The sequence below is a fragment of the Centropristis striata genome, chromosome 13, assembly GCF_030273125.1.
Source record: "Centropristis striata isolate RG_2023a ecotype Rhode Island chromosome 13, C.striata_1.0, whole genome shotgun sequence".
NCBI classification, from domain to species: Eukaryota; Metazoa; Chordata; class Actinopteri; order Perciformes; family Serranidae; genus Centropristis; species Centropristis striata.
Genome location: NC_081529.1, coordinates 25014836 through 25028231, shown reverse-complemented (window position 1 = coordinate 25028231; position 13396 = coordinate 25014836). Strand labels below are relative to the sequence as shown.

The window sequence follows — 13396 nt, the reverse complement described above, 5'->3', positions numbered from 1 at the left end:
CTAATCTCGCCCTCAGTCTTAGCTCCAGGCCTAACCATAATTACCCCCTGTAAATCAGTTCTCCCTTTTTTTCCAGCCCAGTAGCTCTCAAAACCATGCACGTTCATGTCAGAGCAATATGAGGCCTTAAGTTCATAAAAGTAGCAGCCTTACTGGGCTCTGCTTCAATTCGCCTGTGCGTCCAATAAATAAATAAAAGCCACTTTTGTACCCCATGAGAGATCACAGAGGGCTTTTTTGTTCCGTGTGGGAAGATGCAAGCAAATCTGCCCTGTGAAAGGCAAGATTTGTTCTCGTCTGAAAAAAAAAACGTCTGTTTGGAAGAACATCCATGTTTCTGAGAAACGTTGCCTAATATTTTAATCTAACCACGGCAATAAAACTTGCCCCCCAGTTGCCATTTGATGCCAGGAAGTTAGACTTTTGGTGGTTTGAATCGGTTGGAGAGCAGGGGCAGGTTGTATGCTCTCTATTTAGACCAAATTAATGAGTGTTTTTAAAGTGGGTCTGGAAGGAGGGGGGTATCATGAGCAGACAGCGTGCTTCTTTCACTTACTCCGCAAAACATGGCATGGTGATAAGGCCACTTGGCCCGGCACTGTATATAAACTGAATCCTGACTACAGTGGAGATAAACTGTGCCTAAGCAGGTCCAGTAATAACAGACTTCCTTAGAGTGTGAGCCACTATACCTTGGTGGTTTCAAACATCAAATCCCGATCCCCTGCTGTGATCTTGAAGGTGTTGCTATCAGATACGCCATAAGAACAGATCTGGCCATAGGGGAAGGACTCCAGCGCTTCTGCCTCTCCCTGCCGATACAGAGACACGGATGTAGCAGCTACACCCAGCCACAACTTCTGGGAAAAACTCCCTGTCGAACTCTGGAGGGGGGGGAGAGGTAAGCAGATGTCGGAACAGCTTAGAGTTATCATTTAATTTATCTCAAGTGACTCTTCAGCACTGCAGGAGCAAAAAAACTTTCGCTCTAACAATAAAAATTAATGTGTACTTCACAGTACTCACAATATAAAAGTCCACTTCATAAAGAGTGCATCCAAAGCCCGACCACTGGCGTGCAATTGTGAGGTAGGCAGCCATGCTGTCCCTGCGGCTGTAGCCTGCCAGACCTTTCCAGCGCTCCAAGATGGATCCCATGACAGCTGCTGCCTCCTCCTTCAGCCGGCTCCGCAGGCGCATGTCCTGCTCCACCTTTTGTTTGTGCACTGCCGTCGCTGTGTGGCTCCACAGCGTCCCTGACAGGAGGCCCGACGGGAAGCGTTGCGTCGTGGGGCAGCCCTGAGCCGCCACTTGACAAGGGGGCAAGGTTTGGGGTGCAGTAAGGGACATGAGGACTCGAGCTTCTAGCACGTGACCTGGAAAAAGCTCGTCCAGAGGTGGGCAGGGTGCATGAGTGCTGAAGTCACCCATTAGACACTGAAGCCTCAGGGAAGCTAAGGCCTGCAGGTCTTCTTCACAGGCTGGCAGCTGGCCACGCACCACCATCTCATGGCACTGTAGTGCAAAGGCCAAAGCCAGGACAAACAGGGAGAGACAGAACAGGAAGAAAGAGAAGGCCCAATTTGTCAGTAATAGCCTCAGTCCTGCCATCAATCCCTTCTACCGCACCCTGTTTTATTTTGTCCCATAACTCTTTTATGGGAGTCCTCAGGAAAAATGTTCTAATGAAGCCAGTGCTGGCTGCCTTTTGCCCCTTCTGCACTACAGCCAGTGCTCTTAGTCATGCTTTTTATTCACTGTGCTTTATTGCAATCACAGCCCATAAGACATTAATGATTGTTAAGTAAAAACATATTAATCCAATGAAATTTGAGGAATGAATCACTGCAGGGCAATAAATTATATTTCATTATCAGTACTGAATGGTCACTCATAACAAAAGCGCTCTCAAAGGAGGACTCTGCCCTCTGAGGAGCTGTGTTACGCTTCATTACCTGCTCGAAGAGGAAGAGATACTCAATGCTGTCCACTGATATGCCGTCAGCATCCAACAGGCAGTAGAGCTTGAAACACAGTTTCCATTGGGATTTAGACTCTGACTCCTTGGTGGAGAGGCTGCACAGAAGAGGGATAAAAAGGCTTAGAAAGGAAACAAATGTACGTAATATAAAAATACCAAGAATTCAAAGCCTAGATGTTAATATGTTACAAGATATAGTTTAATGCTGTAGTTTAGTAACTTGCTGGCTTGCCGAGTTTCATGTTTACTCAGCACAGTGAGGATACAAATGTCCACACAAGTCCCTTTTATTCCAGCTGAATGCCTTATCGTCTCATTCGAGACTTTGCCTTGGACAACCGCATGACATCAGCTTCACCTTGGCTATCCAGCTACAGGCTGGCTTTGCTGACAGGAATAGTGACACAAGTCCAGTTTCCCAGCAGGGTGTCATGTTTGACCAGCAAAACCAGACAAGGTCGCCAGTTATCAAGGATACTGGATAACGTTTAGCATGGGAGTTGGGCTGGCGAAGATAAATATACAATCCACCGCATTCATCTAATGAGTGACAAATAGATAAGAGATTCCTGAGAGGCTTAGACAAGGTGTTTTTATAGCACGTCTGTCTGCCTGGTTTTATTGTGTCTGACTTCCTCGCCATGTCTGTCTGCTCTGTTTTACAGGGTGAAGACAGACATCTACTTTTCAAACCTGGTCAGGATGTCAGCGATCAGAGCGCCGCCTGCAATCGGCTGCTCCCACAGTGCATTCTGCTCGTACAGTGCAAACGTGTTTTTGCTGTCTTGCAGGCCGAGCTTCTCCTGCATCCTTCGGACCACCTGGCGAGGGGCAAGGGGAAGTGGATTGCAAAGACAGATGCACACAATTTTTGAAAACAGAAGAAGCTATTTCTGTGATTCTCATGGTTTAGATTCCAGATTACTCTAGGACATGTTGGACAGATACGTGATGAAACTTTTTAGAAAACTGAGTAGAATACAATACAAATAAAAGTGCCCAAACCTCATTGGCGGTAGTGTGTGAGCTGATGTAGAGCTGGCAGGAGAGAGGGCCAGGATAGTGCACAGTGCACAGCATCTCCTGTCGGCTCATCAGCATCTGGATCTCCTCCCAGGATGGCACACATTCCCGACACTTGGTCTTCTCTAGAGCCTCGCTGATGAATGACGCATAGTTATCCATCTCAGACTCGGGACTCTGGCTCTGGATCCTGCAAGAAAGAGTGAGAGTGAGGCGGGCAGACGTATCATGTGCGTACAAATTTTGAATTTCTAGATATTTGCCAGCAAAACGAAAATATTCAATACTTAAAAAGGGAGATTTTGTTCATGCATGTGATGCTAACGGTGATTGAAAGTCTGTAACGTGTTATGCTACAATTATGGACTTTGCGTCATCCTTTTGATTCAACCGAGTTCTTTATTTTCTTTGGGCTGGCAATGCTCGAAAGTCAATGAGGCGAGGAATGACAAATGTTCTCACTTTAGCTCTTAGGGACTTAAAAGGCTCAACATCCTTCAATCCTTCAAAGAAAAGGAAAACGTCAAAGAAAACATGTTTGACTTTGGGTAGCGCACGAAACAGGAAAAGGTGTTTCCGCTCCTGTGAACCGGAGTGACCTGCCACTTCCTCCCGGTGGAGTGTCCAGGAGTGCTAGGTGTACGTGTGTGTGTTGTTATTTTAAAAAAAAAGGGGACACAAAGGCAGCGGGCAACAAGCTCCAACTGAGGTCTTGCACACTTTGTGGAGTTTGAAAGGTGTGATATATAACCCGATGGAGTTATGAGCTCTGCACTGTGTAAACAAAGGGAAAAAATAGGAAGGAAACAATTATACTACGATGCTCGTCCCAAAATACACAAAACGGAGGATAAAGAGAGGAGAGCGAGAGGGCCTCAAACATTCTGCCAGACAGAGAGAGGCCCTCTCAATCCCTCCAATGTCTCGCTCTCTCATAACTATATGGCCACAGGGTGGGATTTGTCCTGCTGAAACATAATTAGGAATGTTCCACTGAGTCTGTGTGATCCTTCCTATACTCTCCTGTCTTCACCACTCTCTGCTCTTTCCTTCTCTCTTGCCCCCTCCTCCTCCTCCTCCTCCTCCTCTGCTTTCTTTCTTCTGGTCCGTTCCCTCTGACAGCAGTCATTCCCTGGGGGTTTTCTCAGGGCACTGGGGGAGTAGAGGAGGGTTTCTGGGCTCACTTCCCAGCTCCAGTCTTAGCTCTGCCCAGCTGCAGCCTCAGCAGTGCGTGAGAGCGATGGCAATACGTATCAAAACACACTAGCAGCGAGTTCCAGGGTGTTATTATGAATCGCCATTGCATGCAACTGTCCCATTAGCTGGAGGGTGATTCCCAGTACAGACATATAGATAGAAAACTGTAGTGGTTTGATGGTATGGCGTTAGACAGAAAATCTGGAGCAGGAGATTAGCGCTGCTAATAACTTAGATTAGCATGCTTGACAGAGGGGCTAATTCCGACCTGTAAATCCAGCCCTAAAACACTGGATCTGTCCCGGGGAACATGCTAACAATGTGAAGGCATATCACGCTGCTATATCTAAACTGGTGGTTTGTGCTGCTGGCGCCTGCTTTTTGTCTGCTGTCTGGACCTCGTGTTTTCCCTGCTACTACACACTACTGTTCACCTTCATCTCCCAGCATGGGGCGGCTGTGGCTCAGTTGGTAGAGCGGGTCGTCTTCCAATCGGAGGGTTGGTGGTTCGATCCCCGACCATGGCAGCCTACATGTCGAAGTATCCTTGAGCAAGATACTGATCCTGATCCTGATACTGATGTGTGAATGAACCACCAATAGTGGCAGGTGGCAGTTTAGGGTAGCCTCTGCCACCAGTATGAATGTGTGTGTGAATGACGTAGTCTGTAGTGTAAAGCGCAAATTGACTAGAAAAGTGCTATATAAGTGCAGGTCCATTTACCATCTATCAACCTGTTCTCTGTCATAACAAACAACTGAATCCTGTCTGACGTCCTGTTCCTACGGGACCTTGACTCTGATCCCTTTCGTGTTAAATCACTTTCATGATTATAAAATAAACACTTTAATATAACAATCCTGTTTTCTATTATTTTAAACTGTCAACAGAAGGATCTGCTGTGGTGTTTTCCACCTGCCTTCCACAATGTTTTCCATTTGGACAATCTGAAGCAAGCAAAAACGAGAACATTTTCCCCTTGCAATTACAACTAGGAGCTATTTAGTGTATAATAATATTATTGCTCAAGGGGGTTATTCAATGGAGGTATACAAAACTAGAGTTCCCCACCACACAGGTTTAAAATATAAAATATTGTATAATAGTATATAATAAAAAAAACTCTTTTTTTTTTATCTCTCTCTATCCTTAAAATTGTATATAACATGGTTTTCTCACATAAAAAGGAAATAAACATTTTGAGAAGGAGCTAGAAGTACATCCACTCTTTCTCCCTGACTGAGAGATTTTGGATCAGCCCTCCACCTGCCCACAGCCATACTAGGTCATACAGCCGTACTAGGTTGACTGGTGAAAGTGCAGTGCAAGCCAGCCAAGGACCTCCGTGGTCTGCAGACTGCAGTGTCAGCGCCAGAGAGGATCTAATGCAGGGGTGTCAAACTCTGGCCCGCGGGCCAAATTTGGCCCGCAGTGTAATTTTATTTGGCCCGCGAGCCAATATCAAATTATTATATAATTATTGTACTACAAAAGCTGACCCGCCGGTATTATACGGCGCATTTACAGCTAATACTACAAATCCCACAATGCCCTGCTGTTGTTTTGCCGCGTCAATCAGGACAGGACCTCACGCTCCTCTGTGACAGTCGTCATAGCAGCCTCAAGCTAGAGCTGTCTCCCAGCTACCCCTTCCCAAAAATGGCCAACAGAAAGGCAGAATTTATTAACCTGTTGAAAAAGTTTATTTTGATATTTAAATCAGAAGGATACATATAGAAAAGAGGCATACGATTTTTATTTAATTTTTATTTAATAAATTAATGACATTGATGTGTTTTTTATTTGAAATTTGATTTTGCATGTCTGCACTATTTAGTTATATATTATATGTTTATAAGCTTTGCTGGTTCCATATTTAATGTTAAAGCAAAACATGTTTGGTATATATTAAAAGGTTTATTTGTTCAATGTTGGCCCGCGATTTTTTTCAAGTTTTAAACTTTGGCCCATTGTGTATTTGAGTTTGACACCCCTGATCTAATGCAACAGACTCACTCTTCAACTCACTTGTTTGTGAGGCAACTACAGACAAGAACTTAAGGAGCCATTGAAAAGTGAAATTGAGATCCAAAAAACACACTTAGGTTCCACTGAAGAGAGTGAAAGATCTTCAAGATTCTAACCTAAAAACATTAAAGCAAGCTGCATCTCCTCTTTAACAACACATTTGTGTATCTCACCTCTTGAGGTGGAACCGCAGGTACTTGAGGACGGTGGGCCCGGGCAGGAAGGTGCAGCTCATGCAGGTGAGAAGCTGCCAGTAGCGGAGGTGTGCGGCAGTGTACGGGGCAGGCGTGTAGCTGGTCTGCTTCACTAACTGGCAGTAGACCTCGTCGCGGAGAGGCCGCAGGTCCAGGCAGGTCTGCAGCACGCCCTGGATGATGGGAACCGGCTCCCGCGCCGACTCCAGCTGCTGCAGGCAGTTGAAGAGCTTCACGGCCTCCTCACGTACCGAGCCGTAGCCTTTACCACTGTGGTCTGGAGAGAGGAAGAAGAGAAGAAAAACAACAATGTTTTATACCTTTGTGCATTATTATATTTTTTGTTTTTGTTTTGTGGTCTGCCCCTGTTTGCACTTATTTTAAGGAATCAGCCAAGCCAAGAAAGAAACGCTGCCTGTCAGCAATTCAACAGAACTGTTGAAAAAAAGCCTTTAAATGGTCTTCACTGAAAATGTTTTCTAACTCTATATCGATCAGGCTTGAGTGGTCAGTTTCTGTTAGAAAGCATAAACAACTATAAATATGTCAAGATTTAAAAAAAGAGTTAGCCATCAGCATACAACATACTTTACTAGTGTAAACATGATATTAAATCTAAAATTTAATTATTTTCATTTAACCTGCACCTTCAGATATTGTTGCTTTGATAATATGACATGTACATGTTAACTACTTACATGTGTGCTCCAGGCTGCCGTAGGGGAAGGGCAGCAGAGGAGCGTACAGGGGGCCCTGGGTGTACTTCAGGATGGGATTGTGCTGGTACATGTGCTCCACTACCTCAGGGTTGAACTTATTCTCCTAAAAGTACACATGTGGAAAAAAAAGTGACGATAACATCAATGGAAACAAACAGAAACGAAGAACAATCTTTCATGTGCCTTCAATATGCCTGCAGCCAACCTGGAAGTCAGTGGGTGAGTGGGTGACTGAGTATGTATGTTTGTCTTTCAGGGGTGACCGGGGTCGATTTTACCAGGGTCACAATTCAGTTCTGGAAACTTTCAAAGCAGCAGGAAGGTCAAGTGATAACCCAGCAAACCGGACCGGCATGACTGACACGTTATATTTTATCCTCTGGTGTCAATGAGTTTAGTGTGTGTGTGTGTTTGTGTCTTTCGCTGCCTATGTGGATAGATGCCTTCCAGTGATACAGATGGCTTCCATGCTACTGCCCTCTAGCACCTGTTGCTCATTAGTAATGTTGCCACTGCTCTGGCTCTCTCCTGCCTCTGCAACCCCCTCAAACCAGCCACCATCTCTCTCTCTCTGGCTACAAGACAAGCCCGCTTTCCCCCCTCCTTAGTGGGGCAAAGTTGACACATTCTTCTGAAGTGTTTGGTGCACGCTAGTGACAGGCTTGTCTGTTTGAAACGTGGGAAAGAGATGCTGCTATGTGGATTACATGCAGCAGGATACAGCACAACATCCCAGATGTAATCCAAACATTTGATGTAACTGTCTCTGAAACAGTTTATATGTGCTTGTTTTGTTTATACATATTCATGGTCATTCAGGTTCCTGGTTATAAAAAGATGATTTAAACTACAATAATTAATACGTCATAAAATGTTTGGTTAAATGTATTTCTTTTTGAGGGACTTTTAATGTGAAATGTAAGGGTCTGATTTTAGGGCATTGTGGGAAATGTGAGGTCGAAATGTGAGGCCGGGTCAGTTTTGTTATGGTTCAGTTGCATTATGGGTCAGAGCAGCAGAAAAGGCTGTAGAGGAGAGCAAGTAACGGCAAAACAATAATTCTACATGTGGTCCAAGTGGTGGACACGGTAACTTTCTGTTTATATGTTTACAATGATAATTAACAGTGAGTGTAGTTGCATATGTTTTCAAATTTGTATGTCTTTATTTATTGTAGTTTTCACGGTGTCAGCTGAAGTACAGAGAGAGAGAGAAAATAAAGCTTCGAGACATCTGTAAGAATCGTGCCCATTCATTTTGTGGGACCGGTGTAGTTACATTTAACATATATGGTTTGGCCAACAGACTATCTCCTATTCCTCTTGGTCTTTCCTTGACACGTGCAGCAGTTTGACATTTTGGGAAATACGATTATTCCCTTCCTCGCCAAAAGCTAAATGAGGTGATTGATACCACTCTCCGGTTTGCACGGGAGATATAAAGCTGCAGCAAAGCACCTGGCTAACTTAACCTAAAGCTCGCTGACAGACTGGAAACAGTGAAACAGAGAGCCAAAGGCAAGAAAATCCACCTACCAGCTCCTCTAATGCTCACTACAAAGTGAAATGCAAAAACAACAATGCACCATTTTAGAGGGGGTTATGCACCAGCCTTTAATCTTGGCTGGGACCACAAATGGTCCAGTCCAATAAAATAATGATACGACTGAGAAGGCATTTTTTCATTTCGGTTTGAATGGATTAAACAAACAAGATATAACATGCTTACTAAAGAGCTTTAGAGGTGCTGTTAGGTTGATTTTGTTACATTTGTACAGAGCCAGGCTGTTTTCCCCGTTTCCAGTCGTTATACTAAACTACTTTAGACAGCTGCTGGCTGATGATTAGATTAGATTAGATTAGATAAGACTGTAGCTTCATACTTAGCATACAGGCATGTGAGTGGTATCGACTATCGCATCCAAGTCTCATCATGAAAGTAGTAATAATTTTGAAATAGTAGAAATAATTAATTTCTGAGGAAAACTACAAATATTGAACAAAAAGGTGAAAGCTGAAGCTTATCACGCATAAATGGTTTGTCATCATTTATTCTACTAGGTTTAGTTGACATAAAAACAAAACAAAATGTGTGTTTCCCAAAATGTCAAACATTTCCTTTAAAGTATCTTTCTTGTTTACTAAAATTTCGGTCTTTGGTTTCACAGTTTTTTTGCTATTAAGTTCTATCAGTTACAGTCAGATGATTATTCAGACATTTAGCTAGATTATTGAAACCATTTTATTTGGAGGTAAAACCAAAACTAAGTTCACCTGAAACGATTAATACGCGCACGCACACGCACACGCACACACACACACACACACACACACACACACACACACACACACACACACACACACACACACACACACACACACACACACACACACACACACACGGCTGTAGGTCCAAGGCTAACACTGCAATCCCTGCTCTCCCATGTGTCTGTGGCTGGAACATGAATCTATGCTTTAAAGATAAGCGAGCAGTCCTGCTCAGACAAAGCCTCTTCTGTTCATTCTCTCTTTGATTTTTACAGCAGCAGTCCTAATCTCACACTTGAGAGGGAAAATATCTCGCCTATTACAGAAGGTGTGCCTGCTTGAAAAGGTGAGGGTGGGAGAAAGCAACAGAGAGAGAGAGAGAGAGAGAGAGAGAGAGAAAGAAACAATAAGTAAGTACAGTAAGGAGCACTTTAAAAGCAGGCCCCTCTGCTCCTCGAAAAATATAAACTTGGCCCCTCCTGGCGAAGCAGACAGAGGCAGACGGTGGCAAGCAGATTAACCACTTTCTTTGAGATTAGAGACTCTCGTTGGGAGATTACGGAGACAGGAGGCCAGGCAAAGGACTGCTTATCTGGCCCTGCTGCTTCACGCCAAGCCCTCCTCAAACTCCTCTGCCAAAACTGCCCCTCTCTGCACCCCGGGGGCAGACTGATGCAAGACGAGTCATCCGTCTGCTCAATGAGATTCCATCATGCGGTGTTCTCTAGCAACCCCTGGTCTAAAAATACGTCTGTCCCTTATAAATACACTATCCTTCCTTGTGAGAAAGTTGAGCAAAAAGTAGGCTCTCAAATCCTAATAATCAGTTTTTTTTGAGCACCCAATAACGGGAAATACCTTTATCTTGACATGACCTCTCTGCCTCACGTCTGTTATTATGTCCTGTCCCGGTGCGGTGGAATAAGATGAGCTCATTCAAAAGGAAGCAGAGGAAACTTTGGACTCCTGAGCTCAATGAGGCCGTGTGGTTACCATGGTAACGGAGCAACTGTGTGTGTGTGTGTGTGTGTGTGTGTGTGTGGTGGCCCACCTCGATGTCTCGAATCAGGAGCTGTGTTGGTGTTTCCACTGGTGCTTTGGTATCAATGATTTTCTGGATGGCACATGCCCAGTGCACAGCCTCGTTGAAGTGCTTGGTGTACAACTTGTAGCAGTGCTTCCGGCCGTATACTGTGATGCTCCAGTGGCCTGAACGAAACACACAGAACAAACATTTTATCTTATTGGAAGTAGAAAAACTGCACCTTATATGCAAATTAGGTAAATGGGGAAGAGAACAGTGAAATGTCCCCTGCACGGGACAGCCTGCATGTCTGGCGTGATTCCCTCTCCCTGACTTCCTCTCTCGATTTCACTAAGGATCGAAGGTCAACCTGAGAGGAACCTTAAACCATGCCAAAACCAAACAACATCAGTTACTCTATAGATGAGTTAGGACACTACAAGGGGTTTAAACATCTTTTTCTCCTTTTCGGACGTGAAAAATTGTGATTTATTTTGTTTGTTTTGTTGCTATTCTATTCTATTGTCTTTTATTTTATTATAATTGTTTGTAATTATTACTATAAATATTTTGTTTGTTTTTAAAACATTCCAGTAAAGAGATCAATCAATCAAACCCCTCAGTGAGTCTCCATTGGACAACCTGCAATAAAAGTGATTCAGGCGTGCTTCCTCCTTGTGCAGAGGAAGTATTCGACATACCCCAGGCAGCCTGCTCTCATCTGAACCCCCACGGCTGTTATCAGCCTTTCCTGCTACGTGACTTGGCACCATATACTTCTTTGTTTAGGCTCTTGGTGAAGTATCAACTCAAATTTAAGAGGTTTTACAAGTGAGACTATAACATTGCGGTATTGTCGTTGCATCCTTTTAACATGTTTGGTGACCTTACAGTAACTCTGTTGTAAAGTGTTGATGATGCCAATGTTGGAACCCTTTAAGGGAACTAATATTTCACAGTGACAACCAGAAAATACACAGAGGAAGTTAATATTTCATGCAACTTTCTCAGTGGCCTAGGAGGAACATAAAGCTATTCAGTAGTGAAACAGCCAATCGAGCTTGTGACAAAGCCACTATTGAAAGTGCACTTCTGTCCAAAAAAGTCCCCTGGCATATTGAGTTAGTTAGGACTATGTTTGGGTTTGGGTTTCTACAATGGTTTGGATGTTTTAAGTGGTTTGGTGGAGTCAGCAGGACATAATGCCCTCCATTGATGGACAGGCAGACAAAGGTAGACAGAGGGCGACATGTTTGAGTTATACGGACATCTGAAAAAGGACAAGTCATCCCTGTGTGTCTTCCTGTACACCAAAGAGTTTTCTCCTATGGCTTTTGTTTCTTTCATCCCAAAAATGGAAGGGAGATACGCCTGTTGATTACTCAAATGTGAGGTTTCTGGACAAACCTTGAGCCACATTTTTACCAATTTTTACAGCTGGGGTTTCCCAAACTTACTCAGAATTAGAACACTCATGGGAAGGGAGAGGGGACCACAAAAGGTCACTTTCCTTTCTAAAAAAAAAACCCCAGAACAACTTCCAAAAAATGTCTTTGATCACTACACCACAAAGGGACTTAACATAGGTCTTACAGAGATTACACATGTTTACATAAGCGTGAGTCAGCTATGGTCAGACCGTCAATGTGCCCCTCACCAGTTTCCTTGTATGTCTGCTTGTCTGGCCAGATGACGGAGCAGAGGTTGGTGAGGACCAGCGTGCCCAGTCTGCGTGCTCCTTTCTCTGGTCCGGTGTAGTAGTCCAGGGAGTCCTGGCTCAGCACAAACCAGTACCGGCGCTGCTTGATCCAGTTTCCCCGCACCTCTCGCAACAGCCACCCTGTAAATAAGATACACGAACACAGGTCAGGTATGCCAGGTCAGCTTAAAAATGGAATAACACAGACGCTAACACATGCCAACAAAAGTGCAAGAATGTGTTTTTATTTTAATTAATCAGCAATTATTTCGATAATATATTCATGTTTTAAGTCATTTCCTAAACAAACATGTAATGGTTTAAATGATCTAATATGGGAGCCTGCTGCTTTTTCCTGTTCTTTTTTTGTTATAGTTTTATAGTTTTTGTTTTGGACTGTTGGTTGGATATAAGTATTTAAAAGATGTCATACTTGGGCTCTAAACATCAGACATTTTGATGACATTATCTTTTCCTTTTTTTATCCATCCCATACTTTCTGCCACATTTTACTATGCCATCAGAGAAATTCTTATGTGCACTTTAACTACACACCCCAACAAGCATTTCCCTTGAAAGCCCTGAGCAGTAGGTGGGCCATGAAGCTACTAAACGAGGGCTGCTGCACCATGTCTTCACTAAGAATAATCCCCAAGGCATGTAATTGTCCATAAAGTTTGTAGCAGCCTGTATGAGACTGCCTTGTTGGGGTAAATACTAGGGGATAAAAATACAGCCAGCTAATGGCATAGGCATTAAAGCCTGCATGCAGCCAACATAATTACCACTTTAGAGGTTGACAGAGTGAGAAAAGCAGAGAGAGAGAGAGAGAGCGAGAGAGAGAGAGAGAGAGAGAGAGAGAGAGATGTACTGGAACAGTGTGACACAGGGAGACAGAGTGTAAGGCAGATATGCATTCAGCCAGCTCATAGGCATGCCCATTGGTCTTGCCAGGCCTGGCTTTACTTTGCAGGACTGTTGTGTTCCCAGAATCCTGAGGGTTTGGAACGCTGCAACAGCCCAGATCCACTGTTCCACAGCAGTGAACTTCTCCCCCCTCAGCTATGTGTGCAAATCGTTCCTAATAAATATTTAATCTCAGAGCAGATAAATAAACTAGTTTGGCAGAGCTCCATCCAGATGCCCCCTTGAGAGAAACAGACGGAGGAGGACTGAAGAGTCCTGGTAGAGGGTCATAGTTCATCCAGAGGGTAGAGGGCTGTGGCAGGCCACCTGGACCGACACTAAGCAGGGTGGGACTAT

General features: G+C 44.0%; 1 protein-coding gene across 1 annotated transcript in view; it reads right to left on the bottom strand.

The window, feature by feature from the left end:
• Positions 1-13396, bottom strand: part of plekhh3 (pleckstrin homology, MyTH4 and FERM domain containing H3) — a 37818-nt gene that overhangs the window by 4991 nt on the left and 19431 nt on the right. The window contains exons 4-12 of the mRNA XM_059347942.1: positions 12092-12274; positions 10462-10619; positions 7123-7246; positions 6404-6701; positions 2987-3194; positions 2675-2802; positions 1956-2076; positions 1027-1515; positions 693-884 (exon numbers count right to left, since the gene is read on the bottom strand). Coding sequence (XP_059203925.1) covers positions 693-884; positions 1027-1515; positions 1956-2076; positions 2675-2802; positions 2987-3194; positions 6404-6701; positions 7123-7246; positions 10462-10619; positions 12092-12274 — 1901 coding nt within the window. The remainder of the gene's footprint in view (positions 1-692; positions 885-1026; positions 1516-1955; positions 2077-2674; positions 2803-2986; positions 3195-6403; positions 6702-7122; positions 7247-10461; positions 10620-12091; positions 12275-13396) is intronic.